The sequence below is a fragment of the Synchiropus splendidus genome, chromosome 5, assembly GCF_027744825.2.
Source record: "Synchiropus splendidus isolate RoL2022-P1 chromosome 5, RoL_Sspl_1.0, whole genome shotgun sequence".
In the NCBI taxonomy this organism is placed as follows: Eukaryota; Metazoa; Chordata; class Actinopteri; order Syngnathiformes; family Callionymidae; genus Synchiropus; species Synchiropus splendidus.
The window spans coordinates 17,710,019-17,727,894 of NC_071338.1; the positions used below are offsets into that span (position 1 = coordinate 17,710,019).

At 40.2% G+C, this 17,876-nt stretch overlaps 1 protein-coding gene across 3 annotated transcripts in view; it reads left to right on the plus strand.

The window, feature by feature from the left end:
* The window catches only part of LOC128759679 (ephrin type-A receptor 6-like), a 44,155-nt gene that overhangs the window by 23,876 nt on the left and 2,403 nt on the right, over positions 1–17,876 (plus strand). For 2 of the 3 annotated variants that reach the window (XM_053866825.1, XM_053866828.1), the window contains exons 8-15: positions 41–382; positions 11,317–11,441; positions 11,834–11,996; positions 13,039–13,144; positions 15,351–15,418; positions 16,300–16,425; positions 16,681–16,997; positions 17,663–17,872. In XM_053866825.1, coding sequence (XP_053722800.1) covers positions 41–382; positions 11,317–11,441; positions 11,834–11,996; positions 13,039–13,144; positions 15,351–15,418; positions 16,300–16,425; positions 16,681–16,997; positions 17,663–17,872 — 1,457 coding nt within the window. The remainder of the gene's footprint in view (positions 1–40; positions 383–11,316; positions 11,442–11,833; positions 11,997–13,038; positions 13,145–15,350; positions 15,419–16,299; positions 16,426–16,680; positions 16,998–17,662; positions 17,873–17,876) is intronic. The other variant, XM_053866826.1, reaches the window with a different exon arrangement.

A 17,876-nucleotide genomic window follows, 5' to 3' on the forward strand; every position in this document is an offset into this window, starting at 1 on the left:
ACTCTGAGTAAAGTTATCACCAACCTTGTCTTTCCCTCAGGGCCTCCATCTCCACCCAGGAACCTGGTGTCCCTTGTCAACGACACGGCTCTCTTCCTGCAGTGGATGCCCCCGAGCGACACGGGCGGCAGGAAGGACGTGACTTACAATGTGCTCTGTCAGCGATGTGATGGTGACAGCAGGTTGAGGCAGTGTGATCCCTGTGAACCGGACCTGCGCTTCATCCCGCGACCGCTCGGACTTACTGGAACTTCAGTGGCAGTCCTGGATTTTGCGATGCACGTCAACTATACCTTTCACGTGGAGGCTGTGAACGGCGTGTCCGGTCTTGGAGTAGCTGCTCGCTCACTGGCAAATGTCAGCATCTACACACACCAGGCGGGTAAGCTGCTGAGCTTCTGTTGACTTTATCAATGTGTCGATCTCATCTGGTTCAAGAGGTGAGCCGCACCCAGAACCACTTAGAGTGGAGAACCGCTTACTCTTGAACTCTGTCTAGGTCTTGATTTCTGAGTTTAAATTCTGAATTTATGAATGTGAGTGATATTGATAGTGAGTGACAGCAAAGAAGGAGAGTTGGATGTATTCAGAGAGAACAGGACGGTATGTGCAACAGGTTTGGCCAGGATGGAAATGTGCGATCAAGTGAAGAGAGTGTGAGAAAAAGATAGAAGGGGCCTGTATGGGGACTAATGAATAAAGAGGATAGTGGCTCAGGTACTTGAGGAAATTAGCAAGACAGATGGAAGCTATGAATAGGTTAGAAATGGTAGAGAGGAGAGACAAGAAACATGTCTGAAGAAGAAGAGTGATAGAAACGGAAGTACCGGGTAGCAGAAGGCGAGGAAGTCCATGATTTGTTGTCTAATGTTTCATGCGCATGATGAAGGAGGACATGAAGAGTGTGAGTCAAGCGGATGTTCAAGAGAAGCTGAGTTGCTGTGGCAACCTCTGATGGGAAATACCTTAAGAAAAAGGAGAATAAGATTCACATATCAACCCATCCTCACTCCCATGGCGTAATATATTGACGTTGGGAAAGTGGACTTTTGTGTCCTGACCCAAAAATTGTGCAGTGCACTGAAAGAACATTTTCCTTCCTGTGTAGTGTTAGTGTCAGGCACATGAAGCGTCAGAGGGGGGTGTGGATCACGTTCAGGACGAGCAGCACATTTGCACACATCAGTTGCTATTTATGGCCCCTTACGTAGCTCTCATCCTTAGTGACCGTCGTTTGATGGGCTTTGAATCGCAAAAACATTATTAAATATAGAATGGATGGTGCTCAATTCATTCTATATTTAATCATGTAATTGCGATTTAAAGCATATCTTACTTAACTGCAACCTCTGTCTTTTTTGCACATGCTGCACTACCAATACTACGAACTTGCAACACTGAAGGCTGCCTTTTTCGTCAGTACAAGACGCGAAAGGCAATATTCCCAACATCAATATATGATCCCATGGGAGTGAGGATGAGTTGTGCAGATATATTCAGAGAGGACCCATATCAAACGTAGTATACCGTATATAGCTGATACATAAACTAGTATTTGGTGACAAAAATAAAAGATCTACATATGATATGATTGTGTAAATAATCCTGTACCTCTGGAACTCAATTGTTTAATGATGAAACTCTAAAAACAACTTCCATGACAAAATCTGTTCCGTGCATATCTGGTCTCCAACATTAACAATGGATGTGTTTATCTAAATATGACATTCAATAGGTGCAGAGATATGCCTATGAATGTTTCATATCTCTCTTAGAACTGTGTACTCTCACAGGCAGTGTTCTTCCTTCTTCAGTGTTTTATTTTGGGGTTAAATCGTGACTGCTGGTCAGCATGTTATTGAGGGTTTCCTGTATTTAAAGACAAAAAATATCTATATATACATCACAGGCAGCGAAGCTAGAGAGCATGGCGTGCTGTCTTGTACTGATCATAGTTGACTGTGTGAATTGCGAAACAGTGCCCAATGTAAAGCTGTGTAGGGTTTTTGTGTACCCTTTTATTTTGTTTTCACAGTACCACGAAAAGGTATGCATTAATTGTGGATTTAAAATTTTTTAAATGCACCGGAAAACTGGTTGTTCACAACTGAGGCGATGTAACGCCCAATAATGTATAAGTGGATGTTATTTCTCCAGCCGTGGTGTCATAAATGATGGTATTGTGAGAGGTATTTTTTTTTAAGTCTGACAAGGTAAGATGTCATTGAAAACCTAGGTGTAAAATGCACAGCCCGCCACTGGTATATCGTCATATCGCCCACCATGATCACTAACACTTGTAGTGTACATATTGTTTTATCGTCTTTGATGTGACCACTGCGAAATGTTCTCATATGCCGCCATTACTCCATTCACGCTGGCTTGGGCGAGGTCATGCATGAGCTGAAAAGAGAGTCATGACGTCTGCGACTAATACTGTAGTCCATTATACATTGATTTGTTGTTGCAGCCTTATAATGTTCAAGATAAATTTAAGTGATTGTGCCATTATTATTACAACATTCGTGAAATCAATATCAGATATTGGGACGGTCCTGCACCAAAGAAACTAGTGCAAGACTTCAAATGAAATCCATCACAAGATTTGCAGCAGATTTTTCATTTTATTATTTATCACTTTTACTAATATATTTATTATCATATTATAAACTTAAGCTTCTTAAGTGTAGTCCTTAAATTGGTAGATAGCAGCAAAATAAATGCAATGAAAGAGTGACGTATCGACAAAATGATGGGAAAACTGTTAAAGCTAGCAAGTGGCTTGCAGTGCTACGAAAAGACGAAAGAAAAAAAATTGCTTTTCTATTATAGTATGTAAACTTTTACTGAAACGAATTGTCTCAACTGTTGTTCGGTGTGAATATAATATTATATATATATATATATATATATATATATATATATATATATATATATGTATGTATGTATGTATGTATGTATATATATATATATATATATATATATATATATGTATATATGTATATATGTATGTATATATATATATATATATATATATATATATATATATATATATATATATATATATATATATATATATATATATATATATATATATATATATAAACCTTTACATTAAATATATCTTTAAATATATCTTGCAGTCGCCATGTCCTTCAACACACTCAGAGCTGCGTGTAATAATGCATTTCATATTACTTTGTTGGAGTTTGTGTTGGAGTTATGCTTAAGCCCGATCTTCCTCATGGAGACACCCAAAGGGGATTTTGGCAGCAGCTAGTTGGACTGATTCGACGCTCCGCCAGGGAAGGGGTGTGACAAAGCATATGTTATACATCATAAATAATGAAGGCCTGCTGAGTGCTCCGTTGGAAGCAATGCAGCGGATAAAGATTTCTCAATCTACTGACTCATATGTAACAACACTTCTCTGGTGTAGCTGTTTCACATTAGTTTTAGTTAAAGAGCGACGCTTTTCTTTTGATTTGTCAAGGATTGTATTTACTGCACCATGCACCCGTAATGCATTGAAGGTGTCTGTCGTCTCTTCCATTGAGGAGATGTGTATTTCCGCTTTGAAGCAGTGGAAAGTTACATCAAAGTAAATCAACAGATGAATGTGGCTTTCTCTCTTGTCTGTCTGTCCACAAATGAAATAAAAATAACACATGAACAGGTTATTATATTTATGTTATGCAAGCAGCTTCAATGATGTCAAGAAAACTGCACAATATTTCCCTTTTTATGACTATTGAACTGCCTCACTCTGAAATATAATCATGAATATACTCATAATTGCTTCTCAGATCACTTAAACACATTGAAATTCAAGTGACTTATTTGAACCCAAATCTTTGGTTTATGCCTCTCAAATTATTTATGTCTGTTCAAAATAAACTGTACTCTGAAAAAATAAATATATAAATAAATACATAAATATGGGCTCACATTCTCCAAGTATGTTTGGTGGATTAATAATCTTATACTCATGTATTTATTTGTTTGTTCGTTTATTTATTAATCTGTTATTCATAGAAATATATTTTCGATGCTAAAAAGCAACTTTTTACTATTTCAGAAGTGTACAAATTATATATTTGTCACATACTTTTGGTCGTAGATTCTAAACAGTACATGGTGTCATCTACATAAGTGAACTGGAAAGGTACTGCATGCTGAGATGCCACAGCTGTCAACAAAAAAAAAAGTTGTGAAATGCATTCATTCTATGGGCTCAATCTGTTATGTTATATATTCATGGCGGGGGGTGATACTGAGTGGCTGCTGTATAATTATGAATACTTCAGCTGAATTGGCAGGGAAGGAACGCAGAGACTTCATGCCGGTGAATCTGCTGTCACTTCCATCTCTGCTGCTCACTGACTCATTCTACATTCCACTGAAGAAGTCCATATGTTCCCTTTTGATATGACCTTTCATATGCAGGGAACTCTGCGGTGACAAGAATCATGAACCAATTTAGCTGACCTGGAGGTCAGAGAACTGACAGTCCTGAAGGTTATATTGTCTTGGGCTCCAATGATAGAAGCGAAAGTTCAAGTGGAAATTGGACCTTACGTTCTAAAGGCAGGAATATTGATGGAATAATTGATGGTGAGGGGTGAAATGAAGAGAAGATGGAGACCTAATTAATAAGTAATAGTGTGGTATATGCAGTGTAGGCAAGTTGGGTGGATACAGTATGGACACCAGGCCAGAGAGCTTCACAAATCCATAATATATAAGAGCAGTACATTGAGTGTATACTATCTTTTTTTATCAAATATTTCAAGTTTCAGCAATGAAAGCTTTACATTTCAGAGTTTTGAAAATATCTGGGCTGTTCCTGTTTTCAATAGAGACACCCGGTGATGCCAAAATTACAGACAAGTCACCATCACCAACCATTGCTTTGCAAGTCTGACATTCATTGAAAAAAATAAGCCCATGCTACAACATGAGCACGGAGATGCAATTCAGTCTTAAAAATGTTTTTCTCTGGTCCATTTTCATCTTGTTTCTTCCTTTAATTTACGACGGGAACATCAATAAAATCAGCATTTCTACATAACTGGAGGTAGCAGAGATGAAGATGCTGAGGTTCTCTCTGGGAGTGAGCAGGATGGATAGGATCAGGAAGCAGTAGATCAGAGGACCAGCACATGTGGTCAGATGTTTAGGAGACAAAGTCAGAGAGGCCAGATGGGGATGGTTTGGACATGTACAGAGGAGAGAGAGCCGGTACATTGGTAGGAGGATGTTGAGGTTGGAACTGCCAGGCAGAAGGTGGAGAGGAAGGCCAAAGAGGAGATTGATAGACGTGGTGAAGGAGGATATGAGGTTTGTAGGTTTGAGAGAAGAGGAAGCAGAGGACCGGGTGAGATGGAGGAAGATGATCTGCTGTGGCCACCCCTGAAGGGAGAAGCCAAAAGGAAAAGAAGAAGATTTGTGCATATGACTTTCAGGGGAATGTGTCAAAATAAGGACGCACTATCTCCATGCAGAGACTTAATAAAACACCTGGCAAATATATCCATTTGTATTGTCTACCCCCAGAACACGCCCCTTGGTGTGCTGTCTTGATGAATAACTCTTGAGCAAACAAACCGCACACTTTTGGACTAACATATTCATTTTGCAGGTCCATTTCAGAAAGTATCGGCACTCAACTATGTTTATTTCAGTATCAAAGAGAGATGTAGATGTTTGGTTGACAGGCTGTCGTGAGCTCCGATACCAGATGTCAGGTTAAAGTGTGTCACTAAATCACCATGCTGAGGCTGATGGGAGGAAGTCGGGATGCGAGATCATCTGTGCATGAGGATGAGACGCAGCCTGTGGGCATGTTTGCGTGTGCCGGTGCTGGATTAACTTGTCAACCTGTCACCGTTGCTCTACAGATTCGCAGAGAACTACACATAAATGTAAACAAACAGCTCTCACTAACATGTATGATATTCAGCTATTGACGCATATAAAGGTTGATCTCTCTGCGAGCTCTGTGAGATGGGTCTTTGTTGTTCAACGCTCCAACAGGTTTTTCCCTACGCTACCTAATTGTATTCTCTCAGTGAATCTCCCCCTGCAGACTCTCTCCCTGCCTTTGTCTGAGGTCTGGTTTCATCTTCAATGTGATGTTTATTGTCAGTAAAATGTATATTACTTTGGGAACAGCATGACCCAGTTTTATTTGGGTTGCACTGGAGGAATGTGGTGCAACTGCTCCCTTCAGCTCGGATCGTTTTTCTATAAAACATTTACACTTTGGTTGGTGATTTAGTGAAATGTTTTACATTTACATTTACGTCACTTTTTGCACATAATGAAAAAAAAAGAAAAACAACAAGATGATTAAAACAAATTTTGAAACTCACACACATGCGTGCACACGCTGGTGTTCGATCTTACTATGGCAAATACTAATAGTCTGCAGTCGTTGACCTCACCAGGTCAGGACACAACCCGTTACTGTGCCACTAATCCACAGCCTTGGAAACCACCAGCCCTGCGACAGCATAGAAAATAGGACGTAAGAGAGTGAAGGAGAATCAGTCCAAAGATGTTCACCTTTCAAATGGTTCATATGCAAAGCACACGCTGAGACAATACTAGAATGAGATGAGTAACAATGCTGTCCATGCTGGTCTGTGGTACCCAATTCTACACGTCCAAATCAGAGCTAATAGAGCCGGTGATACCATGGGCATGTTGCCTGTCCCTGTACAGACACAAAGAGAGCTGGCCACTCTAATAATATGGTTCTTGGTTTTCTACACTTTTTTTTCTGTACACACTATAGAATCCTCTGACCTTCTGATATATATATATATATATATATATATATATATATATATATATATATATATATATATATATATATATATATATATATATATATATAGGTGTGTACAGTGTGTACAGATGCACGTCCGATAAAGGCCGACAAACTCATCAAATTCTAAATTGCATATTCAAATAATTGATTTATAATATTGACCCAATAACAGATTAATTGCCAATCAAACTGGGCATTAGTGCTCAGCTTTATTTCCATTGTAGAAGAGTGGCCATGTTTGTTTTCCATCAGTTCAGTTTATAAATTGCATATTAATGCTTCATTAGCTGTGCAATTATGCAAAACTCATTAATCAGGAAGAGCATCTCATTTCAATCCGCCTGTCTGATGGTCTAACCTTGAAACAGTCATCCGGTCATGTGACGTCCTGTGATCCTGCTGGAGGGGCGGCGGGGGCCCATGACAGGGCTTTGTTTGACTGAGATTCTTGCTGGTTTTATCAAGTTCACATCTGGAATTGTTTGCATCAGTGTTCCTTAAGACGTGAAGCCACCGCAGTGTATGAGTAAAATGAGTAAAAATGCTTTTTATACCAGTATTTCATAGCAACACATACACATACTTTTTATCATTCAGTGTACAGTTTCTTATTCCACACTGAGTGACATTAAAATTATTATTATTACCGTTTTAGTTTTAGTTCAACTCTTAAATAGTTAGGGCTATGGCAATTAAATTTCCTAAAGGGCCACATTAGAAAACACAGCGATGACTACAGAACATAACGGATATCCAAAATCCAAATTACATACTTTAATAACAAGGACAGAATGAACCTAAAAAGAGTAAATGTAAATGTAAGAGTAAATTGAGAAGTGTAAGGATGCCATGAAACCTATTGAAGTATTTCATTTCATATGCACTTAATTTGAATATAAATTAACTTAACTATGGAGAAGATGTTCAAGATAAATAGGCAATTTAATTTAGAGTATATTTTCAATATTCCTTCAATGTATTTTGAGGAACAAGAAAAACACAAAAATGGCCAATGAAAAGAAGAAAGTTATAGTCTTCAAACAAGAGCATGATATTTTTGCTGCTGAGGTGGTGGTGGTGACTAAAAGAAAAAGAACAAAAAAGGCAGAAAAATTACAAGATATCTGTTATAGTTTTAGTGTGACGTCAAACGGGCCACGAAAATACAGGCATCGGGCTGGATATGGCCCCCGGGCCGCACTTTGTCCAGGTCTGCTTTACATGCCATTCACTGCAGGTCAAGTAAGTCCAAGTAAATATGGACCTTTACATTTCTTCCAGGGTTTCTGATCGATGTATTTATTTTATATACATTTTCAAAGTGCCTGTGTGTTTCATTGCCCTTTTCACCATTTTGTCTTGTGACCTGGTTGTGAGTCAGTCAGCTTCTGAAGGATTTTAGTCAATGATTCCAGTATGATAGGTCACGTTTTGAATCTAAACTAGTAGATCACGTGCTGTAGTTGTGTTCTATCCTACTAACATGCCGAGCATGACGGGAAAATAGTGTTGCGCATCACAGAAATATGTTCATTATCTGTCCTGGTGAACAAATTACACCCTGACTCTCACTATCGATGTCCTTACTGACTTGCTATCCGCTTTCTTTACATTTCAATTCCCTCTTTTCCTCTGTGTATTTTTTCTGTTTTCATCTCTCTTGCTGTGGGAACAAGGCTGGCTTCTATTTATAAGCTCCGATGCTGGGGATACGAATCCTCTTGGGATGTCTTTACATCTCTCCATGTTTCCTCCCACTCTTCACTTCCCGCCTCACAACCGCTCTTTATCCAGTCGAGCATATATTATGGAGGTTAACCTATTTTTCCTATGTTACCCAACACTCTAATGCATGTGATTTGGGGGGCTGTTTTCATTTCGGCACAGATTCACACTGTATCATGGTATCATGGGTATAACACGCACATATCCCGAAGCTGCGACATTATTTCCTCGAACTGACTCAGTTTTTAAAGTATTCAAATAGATGTAAAACTCCAGTGGAGTGAAAATGAGTGCAAGGTGACCGCTGTATGCTGCGGAAGAGGAGAGAAAGAAGGAAAGGAATTCTTTTCTTCCAACAAATACATGCTCGTGTGACATGCAGCACTGGGTGTTCTCACTTTTTACCTCTCCGTCAGAGATTGACTGAAAAATCTCCGGGAAATATTGACAATGTGGCAGACAGCAGGTGGGTGCATTTTGATGGTGTTCTGGATTATCATCTGGATCCACCTGTCTTTTGAAGGATTCGTCATGCGGAGAGAGAGCTGCTCTGCAATCTCCCTTTCTCCCTCCCTCACTGTGCGTAGTGTTCGAGCAAAGTTCTGGTGACCCATTGCGCTCAACAGTCTTTCAAATGCTGAAAATGTGTCAAATTATAGAGAAGAAAATTGTACAGGTCAGAACTGTGTGAGAGAAAATGACAATATAGGTCGACACGGTCTTAGTTTTAAGTCTGCACGTGAATTGTGTTCTGCTAATGAAAGGTTTGTCACACAGTACACTTCACAATAGTGAAGCAGTTTAGAATGCAAGTGGCCTGCCCCGCCACAAATAATTTTGTTATGAAATTGATCAACCAGAATCAGAAAGTAGGCCGTCGATGTTGCCTGAAGCGCTATAAAATTTCACACCACCTGTCCAGCAGAGTCGCAGGGCGACTGCTTGGCAGCTAGGTGTCGACTGTGGTCGAGGTTATTTAAGCAGCTCCAACAAAGCTGCAGAAAACTGTTTCTCCTGGCTGGTTTTGGATGTCAATTGACTCACAAAAGAGATGACTAAACTGCTCACACCAATCAATAACACAGTTTAAAAGAATGAAAAATAATTCCTGAAATGATCTTGTGTTTCAGAATCAATCCTTGTCATCTTAGTTTATTAGTTCGGCTTCATTATGTAGGTACAGCAACATGTTGGTGCTGGTTTAGGAGCGGAATTTCATTCATACTCTTTTAAAATATCACAGCGTCAAAGATGAAGATCCACAGTAGTGGAATCGCGATGAGCTCTCAAGCGGCATCGGCTGATTGGCTGAATTTGGAAGTAGTTTCATTTTGCACAGACGGAAGCAGAACATGGTTTTTATGCTTAACTGCTGGTTTCAATAGTTTTGTGTGGGTGTGCTTAACATAATAGTCTGTGCTCACTATGTATTTTGTTCACAGAAGATTGAGGCAATGTGCCATTCTACATCCCAAATTGGAGACAGCAGTGTGCTTGAAAGGGAAACATTGTTGACCTGGAGTAGTAGCATGGCAAAGACCTTTTTTTTTACATGAACACATAGCTGCAAGATATGTGATGACTCCAGATGACTTCACTTTTATTGTGAAAAGGGTTTTGCATCGAGCGCGGAAGACAGACAAATTATAGTCTTCTGCAACTATCTATGACACCAGTGAGTCAAAGTTCTTCCTACAGTTGCAGCTCACTGGACCTGGCATTAATATTTTTCATAAAATGAGTGAATGTTTTCTGTGCAGATAGTTGAGTAAAAGTAACAACAATTTAAAAAAATAAAATAGCTTTTACCAGTGCTTAACTTTGGCGAGGTTCATCTACTCTGAATGGTTCTAATAAGCTAGAATTCCAGCTCCCACGCCGACTGAACATCTCTTTGAGAGATACTGTTTCCCACTCTGTAACCAACTGATGAAATCACATACATTCAGAGTGTCCTTCTTGTTTACAGCATTGCGATTGTTAAATATTTATTTTACTTATTGACTTGCATGCAAACTAAATAATTATTGCTCTTATTGCTTCAACAAGCCTCCATTAACCTCATTTTCAGGATAGTTTAAACTATATCTTTACATTGACATTCAGTATTTGAGATACTATTAAATATTCTCAGATTTATCTTTCCTTTGAAATTGCTGTGACTATTAAATAAATCCTAAATGTCACATTTGAATTTGCACTATGCCAGCCGGTCTTGTCATATTCCTCATCATCTTCATCATCATCTTCATCTCCATGTATTCACAATGCTAAACTCAAAACATCTGTATTAAAGTTTAAAAAAATGAATAGTTGAAATATTTGTCTCTATGTTAAAACCAACTGTTGTATGTATGTATATAACAAATTGTGATCAGTTGATGGTTTTTCTTTCTTGGTACCCCTCGAAAACTCCACTCCTACAGTCCATCAGCCCAAATTGATGTATCTTATTTCAGAGCAGCGGCTTCCAGTAACTGCAGTCTGCTGCAGAGTAAATGTTTGTTTGCCAAATCATAATCTGCTCATCTGAAAGCCTGATTAATTATTAATGAATCATATTTGAATCTCTGTAAGATTGTTTTGTGTCTCGTCAGCAGTCTGTTCCAAAGCGTTTCCCTAAATTCTTACACGGTGACAAACATGATAAATAGATATTTTTTTTAGATATCTGCGGTATTGATGCTGAAGTGATCCATCAGCTTACACTTTCATATGCAGCTTTTTTGTTTTTCTTTTACCTTTCAACCCTGCAGGTCCGGTTCTGGTTGGACTGGTCAGGATGGACTGGGCCTCTGCAAACAGCATCAGCCTGTCCTGGTCGGAGAAGGAACAGCCACATGCTGAAATCCTGGACTATGAAGTGAAATTTTATGAGAAGGTACTTCTTTATTTGTTTATCTTTTGCTCTTCAAATCGTGCTTCAAACAGACAGATGTTTTCTGACCTTAGATCTGAAGGGATCTCCCTCACACAGTACTTGTGTAGTGTACACCTTTAGCAAAAATCCCTTTTCATTGATATGTCTTCAAGAACGACTGCTGACCCTGCCCCACCATCTGAAGTGCACTTTTGTACTTTACTCAAAGAGTCCTTCATCTGCTTTCCATGCTTCACTGTCTGTGGGTCCAGCTTTTGCATCAGACACACTGGTGCCACCCCATTTCGGACACCATTTGTCACAGAGTGCAGACCAACTGCTTTGGCCTGAGCTTTTCTGTACTGAATCATAAATAAAAATAACTTCTCCATCATTGTCCACTGTTTCTCCAGGAACAAGAGCAGCTAAGTTATTCATCAACACGGACCAAGAATCGAACGGTGGTGGTCACCGGCCTGCAACCGTCCACGGTCTACGTTTTCCACGTGCGCGCCCGCACCACTGCTGGCTTCACAGCCTACAGCCCGTCCTTCCAGTTTGCAACCACAGCTGAGGGTAAGACACTTCTGCCTCACAACCAACCAACTTTTCTTGAGCGTAAAATGAAGTCCGCCCTTCTGAAATTAATGTGACCATTTTGTTCTACGACAATGGAGAAGATAATGGGGAGAGTTTCCAAATTAGAAAGGAGCTGAATCACCTGCACTTGTCAACACCGCCATCAAACGCACAACGGCATTTAATGGTCATCCTTTTCTTTTGGATCAGTGGAACCCATCAGTGTTTTCTCAGGCATGAAATATCTGTTTTTAATGTTGATATGCTCTAGAGAACTTTGCAACTATTTCTTCACGCATGAATTAAAGTCATATAGTTGAATTAAAGTCATCAAAGTTCTCAGATATCTGTTTATAACTTGCGTAAAACTTTTTTTTCTGCTCAACACAAAGTAAACATTGGGATTTTTATGGTTTTACCGAGAAAATTCAGACTGAAAATCAATTATGTTGTCAGATAAAGCTATGTAAGAGCTTGAAACAGTAAAATACAACTTGTACATCCACACCATGTTTTGTTTTGGTTCCCTGCTGGCGCTCTAGTTTCATCACACAGTATCAATAGATGTGTATTATTAACCCATGACTGTCTGTCAGCTGTTGACGTATTTGTGTATCTGTGCCACAACAACCTTGTACGACCCCCACTCACCTACACGAATCTGGACTGGACTGAGGCCAGAGTGACTTTAAGGGTCCAAGACTGAGACCAAGAACAAAATGAATACAGAACAAATTAGTGGTTTGTTCCAACAAAAACATTTATCAGTTCTTCATTTATTTTGAGAGAAATAACTAGCGTTTCTTTTGAAATTACTGTGTGTCTATATGACTAGTCTATTTATGCCTCTGTATTCAGTTTGGTCACGGTCTCGCCCCCATCATCCTCGACTCAGTCTCTGGCCCCCATCGTCTTGGACTTTATCTCTGTATGCTCCGGCCTCAGCTCAGTCTCGGGTCACACAGTCTTGACTGCGACACTACTATTAAATGACCCGTCCTCTTCCATTTTGTGAGTCTAGTTTTTTGAATTTTGGCAGATGCTGACGCTGCTGATCAGGGACAGGTTCTTGTTATGGTCACTGCATCAGTGGGTGGCTTCTCCTTGCTGGTCATTCTCACGCTCTTCCTCCTCATCACAGGACGGTAAGACCCTTTTAAAGCTCACCGTTCCCTTTATATCTCCCACCTTTACACAATATGATCCCTGGCTTTTTTTTATTATTAGCTAATGGACTCTCTTTCACCACTCAAGAGAAACTATTTTCCAAATGGCTGCACCAATTTTCTGCCTAATTACTTAGCGTGTGTCTGCTGTTCACTTCCTTCTATTAATGCCTGCAGTTTCACCCCAACTTTTTGTCTTCAACACGTTTACAGTTCACTGCATTTGATCAGTGTCAGCGCTTAATCATAAATAATTGTATATTATTATTTCCAGTGTTTTTTTGAACTAAGATTTCTACAACTTCAGGACGGGAGTTGGAAACTTGCACAAGCTGTAATTTCTGTGAGGGAAGGAGTGTGTTTGAGAAACACCATGTGCTATTGCTTGAACAAAGTCATGCAGGTTAAAGGCAAGTTTTCATTTTTTATTTTCTGGTCTTTCGGCATTTCACGCCAGGAGTTGCCAGAGCAACTCAGCGTCCTCTACATGAGCCAAACTTTATCAGCCTCCCTCGCTGAACCTGCAGTATGCTCTTGACTCCAAGTGAAAACTTGCGCATCTTGTCTCTGCTCAGGGCTTGTCCAAATTAAGTGGAGCGAGAAGTTTCACACGAAAAGAAGAAGTGCCTGTTTTTTTCAGCTGCTATTCTTATGACCCTACTACTGAACTGAACTGGCTTGAATACTTGGGCGTGTGTACTGGCCGGTGTCTTGCGATACGATACAGGAGTGGTGATGCGATACATTACAATATACTGCGATACTGTAAGTTCAGCAATGTATTGTAATAAGAACCATCATCTAAAGGGGGAAAATCAAATAACGTAGTACGATGTTGTTTGTTTTTAAGGCGTCAGTCCGACTCTCGGTTAAAATTCACAGTGGAACGGAGGAATGAATCACGCCCTTAATCCATGGATTGCAGAGCGAAAACGTTACCATTAAACAAATGTCACAAATGCAGCAGCAAGCATCTGTAAGTAATCAGGCTTACGACCTGCTCGACTAACGTCCACCCGTACTTACGACCACAGCCAGCAGATGCTTTTTTTTTTTTTTTCACCGCAACGGGTAGCAGCCCAGCAACGGGTACCACACTACCATGGCAGCACAGTATCCCAGCATCTCACTCTCACACAGCCATCTACCACTGCAGTAGTACCTATTACCTTCGCGTCGGCTATTTTGAAGAGAATTCGACTTACGTCCAGTCCGACTTACGACCGGTTGGTTGGAACCGATCCCGATTGAAAGTCGAATGTTACTTGTATTGATACAGATAACTTAAAATATCAAGACAATATCACACAATCATGTATTGCAATATTTCAGCAAAAATATCGATCCAACATTGCACAATTAAGTATCGCAATATTTGAGTATTTTGGTATTTTCTTACACCCCTAAGAGTACTGTAGAACATCCATCCACTACACCATGGTTTGGCATCTCTTCTCAAATACTGGACCTGAAGAGCTTGTTTACCTGCGCATACTGGATGTGTAGACAGCATGATCATGTCATACTGCAGATTCATGCGCAGATCTGAAGCCCTGGCAGAGACTCTTTAAACGTGACACTTTAAGTTCATTATAAGACTCTGCTCGTGTGCATTGGTGCCGATTACAGACTCAGAGCCCAGCAGAACCCTCCAGAAAGTCACATTTAATGCTTTATCTTTCAAAATGTTCTCTTGGGGTAGCATGTCTCACAACACCTGAAGGAGGCTCTTGGGGGAGGAGGAGCTTAACTAACTTCAAATCATTCATCAAAGTCATGATGGGGCGGCAAAGCCAAAAGTGCTAGGATTGTCTTTTTTGTCCCACTCCGGCCTCCTTTGTGTCCGAAGCACATCCTGTAGCACTTACCTTTCCCTTGCTTGAACTTCATCATTTAGGCACTTGTATTGTATCCTGACAGAAAACAACATTTTAATCTGATACATGATCTGTCAATGACAAATTAAATGTAGTACTATTATTAACGTATACATGCTGCCAAAATAGTAAATAAAATGTAAATAATGTAATGTGCAACTATTTTTAGCGTGTTAACCTTTAAAATCCCAGTAAATGTGTGTCTGCTTACTTCCACATGATTCGATAATGATGTGAAAATGTGTCGTACTGGTCATGTGACTATTGCCTGGTGTGCAAACCAAGTCTTTCCTTGTTCATGTCTGCAGGTGTCAGGGATTCATCAAGTCTAGGATGAAGTCTGAGGAAAAGAGAGCACACTTTCGTAGCGGCCATGGTAACTACTGACATTTGCTTTCTAACCAAAACCCAGCACTGTATCCAGCACAGTATATTGAACTGGCATGAAGGGGTCAAGAAAGAAGACACAAGTTGTGTCCTTAGAATAAAAGTGACCACTGTATAGATTTCATTTTCAAATCTTACTTACTTTTTATTATTTGGTGTTCTTAGGTTTAGTTTGGTCAATGCAGTATAGAGTTATACTCCGACGCTGAAACTGAACAGTCAGCAGATGTCAGTAAGTCTTGTTAGTCAATTTTTTTTTTCCACACAAGATTGCACTTAAACTCACAGGGGGCTGAGGTGGAGCTTAAAGTATTTTGTAGACAACGCTTTACACCACCTACAGCGTGAGCTGACACAGCTCAAAAGTTCAGCTCCGAGCGCATGTATCCCCTGGTTGAAGGATTCAATCTGTGCCAGGAGGAGTGATGTTAAGTTCTCATTTGTGCCAGCTGTCTCTCCTTGATGCTCCGAGGCCTGCAGCTTCAGTCAGGGAGCCCAGAGCCTCAAGTCTTGCTGTGTGCATTGACTTTGTGAGTTTCTCTGGGGCAGTTTCAGCTCAATGCTGTGATGGTACTATTTATTTTTTTGTCTGGGAAATGAAACAACTTTCAGTATTTTTAAAACATATTGTACGCCTCAACCCAAGAACCCAGCTTGTGTTTGTATAACTGAAACATCTAACACAGGTCAAGACGGCAACTGTTTTCATTCTATAAATTTTGCTTTTAATGCATACTGAAGTGAAACATTACTATAAATAATTCACATATGCTTATGATATTATTTTGTATGACAAAGTCTCCAATGAGAGAGATACTGGTAGTATTTGTTCATATCCAAGTAATAGCATCTTGTGGACCTTTCTTTTAGTACCGTTCTCTGGAATAAAGACTTACATTGACCCGGACACATATGAAGACCCCACTCAGGCTGTGGAGGAATTTGCCCGGGAGATTGACCCTTCTTACATCTGCATCGAGAGAGTCATTGGGACAGGTATTTATTCATTTATTCATGCTGCAAATAGAAATTAAAGGCCAAATAAGTGTCTGCTGACTTACATTGAAACTGCATCAATATATCATCCAACGATTGATCCAGCAAACTAAAATATGAAACACGCCTGCCCTCTGGCGGTCATAACTTATAACACCACTCCTGAAATTTTGTCAACAAGTGTCATCCTGGCTGTAGGATTTATAAATGCCATAGAAGGCTGAGTCTCCAGGCTACACTGACCTGTCTCCACAGGAGAATTCGGCGAGGTGTGCAGTGGCAGACTACGTTTGCCTGGAAGGATGGACATCGCTGTGGCCATCAAGACGCTGAAAGGTGGTTATGAAGATCACCAACGGAGAGAATTTTTGCGCGAGGCCTCCATCCTGGGACAGTTTAACAACCCAAACATCATCAGGCTGGAGGGAGTGGTCACGAAAAGTGAGTATTGGGTGAGTGCCAGAGGCATTTTCCACATCTTTAATTGTGCATTCTTGTTTGGATCACCAGGCAGGCCAGTGATGATTGTGGTGGAGTACATGGAGAATGGAGCTCTGGACACATTCCTACGAGTAAGAAGGGAACTATACTGCGTTTTCATTTTTTTTTTCCTTTAATTCAGCTATATATGGACGTGGAACATAATTATCTGGACACAAATAGAATCGTCTGCTGATGAGAGTCAGGCACTCACTGCTCTTGTTTTATTTTATTTTATTTTATTTTATTTTATTTTATTTTAGTTGCGCATTCTTCTTGACTGACTGAGGAAGTAGACCTTAAACGTACCTCATGTGACTGTCATGAAAAGTGGATGAACAAAATAAAAAGATAAACATTTATAAAATTTGGGTAATGGGACTGAGAACTCATGTGAATATTGGTTACTCCTCGGACATACCATGCCTAAGCCTGGAATCTTTTGGAGTGCTTCTGTTCTGCACCACTACTGCCACCTGCTGTACAGGTTTTGTACTGTTTTTTTTAGTTATTGTTCAGTGAATTTCTATTTCATTCACAAAGCTGAAACTGGAGTGGTTCAGGCCTGAAGAATGGTGATGACGTCAGCCACTTCTAACTTCTTCAATAGCGTCATTTTCTACCACCACCTTGGGTCTTGTTCCAGCAATCGATTCCTTGTGGTTGTGTCTCTGTGTTTGTGTACATACATGCATGTGTGTCTTAACATTATGGTGGCGTACATTTAGCATCTAAACAACTGCGTCTGCTCTTCCAGACCCGTGATGGTCAGCTGACGGTCCTCCAACTGGTCGGGATGATGCGAGGCATCGCGGTCGGGATGACCTACCTCTCAGATGTGGGCTTCGTTCACAGAGATCTGGCCGCCCGCAACATCCTGGTGGATGAGAACCTGGTGTGCAAGGTGTCTGATTTCGAGATGTCCAGGGTCCTGGAGGATGACAGCGATGTGAATTACAAGGCCTCTGTGA